The sequence below is a fragment of the Vespula pensylvanica genome, chromosome 24 (genome assembly GCF_014466175.1).
Source record: "Vespula pensylvanica isolate Volc-1 chromosome 24, ASM1446617v1, whole genome shotgun sequence".
NCBI lineage: Eukaryota > Metazoa > Arthropoda > Insecta > Hymenoptera > Vespidae > Vespula > Vespula pensylvanica.
Window position 1 is genome coordinate 1,302,884 of NC_057708.1, and position 6,417 is coordinate 1,309,300.

The following is a 6,417-nucleotide window of genomic DNA, read 5'->3' on the forward strand; positions in this document are numbered from 1 at the left end:
GTCGAGATCACGTTCCTTCAAGCTTCCACCAAACAATCGTCGAATCTGGTACAAAATTTTACATGAGCTTTTTATTATCGTTTCTCTTGATTTTTTTCTTTTTTTTTTTTTCCAATTGACGAATAGTCGAGCAATATAAAAAATGTATATATAAAAGGAAAAAAAAATAAAAAAAAAAATAAAAAAAACTTATCATCTTCTTCGAGATTCAAGTAAAATTTTTGTACGACGATATTACAATTATTTCAATAATTTCATTAAGCTGCAAAAAAGAGAAAATGTTCTTGTGATTAGATCTTCTTTCTTGTATCTTTCATTGAACTGTTATCAAATGTTCCTATTACATACATACATACATACATACATACATACATACATACATACATACATACATACATACATACATACATACATACATACATACACATATAGGTACATACACACATAAATATATAGTTTAAAAAAATACCTTTCTAAGATGATAAGCTGGACATGCAAAAAATGATAAACATTCGACATACATATATATAATGAAATATTGTTAAAACATACTAAAAATGATCCTATCAAAAATTATTTCTTGATTTTCAAAATTAGCCTATTATTAGAATCATATGTTTTATATAAGAATTATTGTCCATAATGATTGTTATTCCTTTATTTATTTATTTATTTATTTATTTATTTATTTATTTTTTTTTTGTCAAAATTATTCTCATCATTTTTCAAAAATTATTATTACACGTTAAGAAGTCTTTCAAAATCTTTTTTTTTTTTTTATTTTCAAGATTAGCCTTTTAATAAATATATTATGTGTTCCATAAAAATTGTTATATATATATATATATATATATATATAACAATTGTTAAAAATTTGTTAGTTCCTTTGTTTTTCTTCTCTCTCTTCTTTTTTTTTTTTTTTTCTTTTCAATTTATCTTTTATCTAATTTACGCTGAAATATTACGTTATGCAACAATTCTAAAAAATGTCTGTATGTATATATTTTATTTATTTATTTGTTTTAATTAAGATTATCTTCTATTTGAATAATGAGTTACTATCGGTATCATTATATAGATAATCGTTTAGAATCTTTTTTTCGTATCTTACTTCCTTTTTTCTTTTTTCTTTTTTCTCTCTTTTTTATTATTTTTCTTTCTCTTTTTAATCTTTCAAGATTATATTTAATTTATTAGTTTTCTTAGATACGATCGTTTTTAGTCTATAATATTTTATTCTTATATACCAATAAAATGATAATTCGATTTTATTCTTATATATAAGATGATAATTCGAGATAATCGAAATATATATAATTAAAGATAACAAATCGTTTAGATAATTCTTACCACGAGAAACTCGGTCTTATCCACACGTTCGTTGCCATCGGTATCGAACATGTTGAAAGCAATGTGAAAACCAGTTTTCGGCTCTGCAACGAATGCATTGATCATAATAAAAATACTAATAAAAATAATAAAAAGAAGTAGAAGAAGAAGAAGAAGAAGAAGAAGAAGAAGTAAAAGCAGAAAAAGAAGTAAAAGAATTATGATTCGTATTCGTCTCGAGTGAAATTATTTTAATGATTAGTTTAATAATTAAAAACAATTACATTTATGTATATGTATATATATAATATGTGTATATATATATATACACATATATAATAATGCAGTTAATTACTTTTCATGAAAGTTATACTATAATATTAAATACTACATACTGTATAATAAATTTCAATCTTGAATATTATTATAATATATATCTATATCCAAACTGTGATAATAAAATTCAAGATTATTATTATTTTATCTATATATTATATATATATATATATACAACTTTATTATTTATTTATATATTATAACAAACTTTGTATAACTTTATATATACATATATTTATGTGTATAAAATTGTAATAATCAATTTTAATTCTAATTCCATTTCAAAATCAAATACAATAACAATATAAAGATAAATATATATATATATATATATATATATATATATATATATATATAGAGATCTATCTTGTAGACCACCAAGAATATAATGTTATACACTGTAAATGTCACGAGATCATTTTAATATGCAAAATAAGGAACCTAAGCGACGTATGGATCATCTTCTTCTTCTTTTTCGTTTCTTGACAGTGAAAACTTTATAATAAAGACGTCGTTAACCGACATAACTACAGGGGTTTGCAAGTTGTTCTTAAATAAGAAAGATGGCTAACGTTGATACACATGCTCACGTATACACACACACCCTTCTCTTTCTATCTCTATCTTTCTGGATGTTGTAATTTTAAAATGAAAAGAACACAAGTGTTATCGGTAAAAGAGAGAAAGAGAGAGAGAGAGAGAGAGAGAGAGAGAGAGAGACTCTCTTCGTTTGATCTTGGAAGATAGATGAATGCACCGTTCTCTTATAGTTAACTTCTATCTCACTCAAACTTACACTCTCCCACTCTATCTATCTATCTATCTATCTCTTTTTTACTCAATAATATAAGATATACAGGGTGTCTCATTTTATAAACTCATTTTATGATACCAGACATTTATGAATTTTCTAAAAAAAAAAATATTTCTCTATAAAAATTGTTGGATTTTTTTCTTTTTTTTTTTTTTTCTTTCTTTCTTTCTTTTTTCTTTAACACGGAAGTTAACATCAACTTTTTTCATAGATGTCGCCTTAGTCGTGACATCAAAGTCGTACCAACTTTTTAATTTTTCCAATACTAATACATATTTTAATACTTAATGAAGAATTAAAATAATAATCGTAAAGAGATCGTCAATACGAATTATGGTGTTTTCAATGTTATTAACAAATCGCGCTTATGCGATCAATATTCTTGTTAAAAATATGAATTCATTAATCAGTCTTTTTTTTAATCGATCAATTAATTAATTTATTTATTTCTTGTTAGTCCGATAGTAATAAAGAACATATCGATAAAAAATGACAAATCAAATACGCACGTTGATCTCTTCTTAACATTTTCAATAACATTTTTTGAGGTTAAGAAAAAAGAAAAGAAAAGAAAAGAAAAGAAAAGAAAAAAAAAAAAAAAGAAAATCACTTCTCGAGAAAAGTGCCATCTATGATACAATTGGAACTAACGTTATATTCAAAAGAAAAAAGAAAGAAAAAAAAAAAGAAATGAGAAATCAAACAACTCCCGTTTAAATTGAATATACAATATTTGATAATATAATTTTTAATGAGACACCCTGTATCTATTCATATATCTATATATCTATCTATATATACATATATATATATATATATATATATATGTGTGTGTACATATTCGCATAGTTCTGTGGCGAGCATGCATGCAATACATGGTAGCTATGTAATTTCCTCTTGACTAAATTGGTAGACCGCGCAAGTATTAACGTTGAACTTACTTGTCAGAATGGATAGAAGAAACAGGTACTCCGTGTAAGAAATTATACCTGAAAACGGGGAAAGGTTTATAATTAATGTTATTAAGTTTTAAATGATTCGTCTTGTAATGAGAACAGCTATATAACTCTCTCTCTCTCTCTCTCTGTCTCTGTCTCTGTCTCTGTCTCTGTCTCTCTCTCTCTATCTATCTATCTATCTATCTCTTTTTCCTTCTTTGTCTTATTTTTACTAATTATTACTTTGATTTCGTTAATTTGACGAAGAGATCTACGTCGTACGTAAATACATACATACGTACGTAATCATGTTCACGAGTAGGTTTTATTTAAATTATTTACCAATTTACAGTGTTTCTTTTCTTTTTTTCTTTTTCCTTTTTCTTTTGCTCGATCGACGACTATATCACTTTTTTATTATTCAATGATTAGATCAATAGAATTATTTTTTTAAAAGTTCGTAAACTTCTTTTTTTTTTTAATCAACGATAACGTTCGTTGACTGTTCTCGTTATTCATCGATCGAATCAATGAAATTGTTTAGAAATTTTAATGATTCTTCTTCTTCTTTTCCTTTCTTTTTTTTTCCTTAATCGTTTCGTACAATCGCAGAGATGATTAATTTCAATAATCGATTTCTCAAAATTGAAAAAACGAGAAAAAAAAAAAAAAAAAGAAAAAAAGTTATAATTACTAACAATTTCGTTGACTAATAATCCACTCACTGATCACAGTAATTACTCGATATAATTAATTTCCCTTCGAACTTTCGTTACCATTTAAATATCATTCGCGATTAAACGATCGCGACACAATGTTCATTGTAATTAAAATCCACGTTATTGATAATCAATCGTAATTAATTATTCTACTCTAATAAAATATCTACATACACACACACGCACACATCCACAACGACACACGTTTCATTCTCCTTCTCGAGCCTCTTTTGAAAAAATTATTAGAACGATAATATAATTATTCAAACGATGATCAATATCTAATAATATATATAACGCTTAATATTCGATTTCGAGGAAAACGATAAGGATTAGAAGATTAGATACGCCTCATAAATTCTTAGGTATTTTTCTTTTCTTTTCTTTTCTTTTCTTTTTTTTTTCTTTTTTCAAGAATTTTTTCTTTTTCTTTTTTTTTTTCTTCTTCCTTTTTCATTCACGTATATCGAACGACGACGTTCTGGCCACTCACAAATAATTTCAAAATCTAATGGTCACTCCTGACCCCTTACACTTACACTTACACCAAAGTGTCGATTCAAATGTCCTCGGAATTTCATTGGTGTATCATCCATATCTTTTCCCTCGCATCATATACAACTATACTAACGATCCAAATTTATACCGACGTTGTTAACCATCAAAAGATTTTTTTTCCTTTCACACGCCATAACCACCCCATAAAAATCTTTTTAGGATTAGAGAAGGACGAAAGGCGGTCCGTTCGAGATTAGTGAAAGTCGATATGTTTTCAAGGACAACCTTTTCTTCTTCCCCTCTTTCCACCTTTCCTCCCCTCCCACCTCCCCACTCCTCCTCACCAATCTACCCTCACTGTCTTTCTTTCAATCTTTTTGAAACACATTTATTATTATTATTATTATTATTATTATTATTTTATTATTTTTATTATTATTTTTATTATTATTGGTATTGTTGTTGTTGTTAGATTTTTCTTTTTTTTTTTTTTTTCTTTTTGATTCTAACGTCGTTCATTCACAAATGGATGACGAATCGAAAGGATTTGTATTTACGACGGTATTAACAGTTTTTTAAGTGACATTAAAAATCAATTAAACACATTCTCGTAATCTCGTAAATTAAATGCTCTTTCGCAGTTCGTAAAATCACGAGTCTTTTTCTTTTTTTTTTTTTTTGGAGTTATTTATCTTCGAAAAGAAAAACGAAGGAAGAAAGGAAAAGATTAGCATAGGTTAATAAATTCGTATGGGTGTGTCGGGCTAAGTAGTTTCTGAATGATTTTCAAAATCGATTTATAATTGTCTCCTCGAGTTCTCGTGATATTTTTTTCGTTTGGTTTCTTTTTCTTTATGTTTTTTTTCTTTTTTTTTTTTTTTTCTTTATTTTTGTTAATAGTAAAGCAACAAGGTTTCGATAAATTTATTTTCCCCTTCTAATCGGATAAAAGATTAGAATCGAACTATCACGAGAGAGTATATAAATAATTCGATTTTTTAAATAGAAATATATGAATTAGAAAGAAACTAGAAATTTTTGCTTTTATAATTATATATACAAAAATAATAATAAATTCGTATATGTACGTACGAACGTATATGAGTATATATGTACATTCATACAAAGAAAGAGAAAGACAGAGAAACAAAAACAGAAGATACACACGTACAAACATATACACACACAAATATACATGTAACTAGTTTATAGATCCTATCCTATATGTTTGATCCTATTGATAAAATGAGTGCTAATGGTATGGTCATTACGCGGTATAATTTAATGGGAATGCAACGCGTCGTTTTCTGTTAACTACGATAAGGAAGCAGTATCTTTTTCTCTCTCTCTCTCTCTCTCTCTCTCATTATTTTTTAATTCCTATTTATACTTCTCTTTTTAGAATCTATCCATACATACTCGCAAAATCTTATATATATATATATATATATAAATGTTTTTCTGTACGTGTTTATGTCAGTACGTCTACATACATATATACGTACATATATACGTTAAGCTCAATCTTCCGAGCCGTTTATAATCGTTCCGATTATACGAACGACCGCTTTGGATATCTTCAAAGCAATATCTATCCGCAACTCGAACTCGTTTATCTGCCAACGGAATTTCTGGCTCGTGACACGCATGCGTGCACGCACTCGAAGATAGATAGACAGAGAGAGATAGATAGATACGAGAGATAGAAAGAGAGACAGAGAAGGAAAGAGAGAGAAAGAGAGAAAGATAGAAAGAGAGAAAGATAGATAGAGAGAGAGAGAGA

At 26.9% G+C, this 6,417-nt stretch overlaps 1 protein-coding gene and 1 long non-coding RNA gene across 6 annotated transcripts in view; one reads left to right on the forward strand and one right to left on the reverse strand.

Moving 5' to 3' along the window:
- Positions 1–5,783, forward strand: part of LOC122637194 — a 15,891-nt gene extending 10,108 nt beyond the window's left edge. Inside the window, exon 4 of the long non-coding RNA XR_006329179.1 lies at positions 5,773–5,783. This is a non-coding gene — a long non-coding RNA (uncharacterized LOC122637194). The remainder of the gene's footprint in view (positions 1–5,772) is intronic.
- The window catches only part of LOC122637186 (calcium uptake protein 3, mitochondrial), a 38,018-nt gene that overhangs the window by 5,130 nt on the left and 26,471 nt on the right, over positions 1–6,417 (reverse strand). For 2 of the 5 annotated variants that reach the window (XM_043829180.1, XM_043829182.1), the window contains exons 4-6: positions 3,421–3,468; positions 1,351–1,433; positions 1–45 (exon numbers count right to left, since the gene is read on the reverse strand). The exon at positions 1–45 is cut by the window's left edge and continues 18 nt beyond it. In XM_043829180.1, coding sequence (XP_043685115.1) covers positions 1–45; positions 1,351–1,433; positions 3,421–3,468 — 176 coding nt within the window. The remainder of the gene's footprint in view (positions 46–1,350; positions 1,434–3,420; positions 3,469–6,417) is intronic. The other 3 variants (XM_043829181.1, XM_043829184.1, XM_043829185.1) reach the window with 3 other exon arrangements.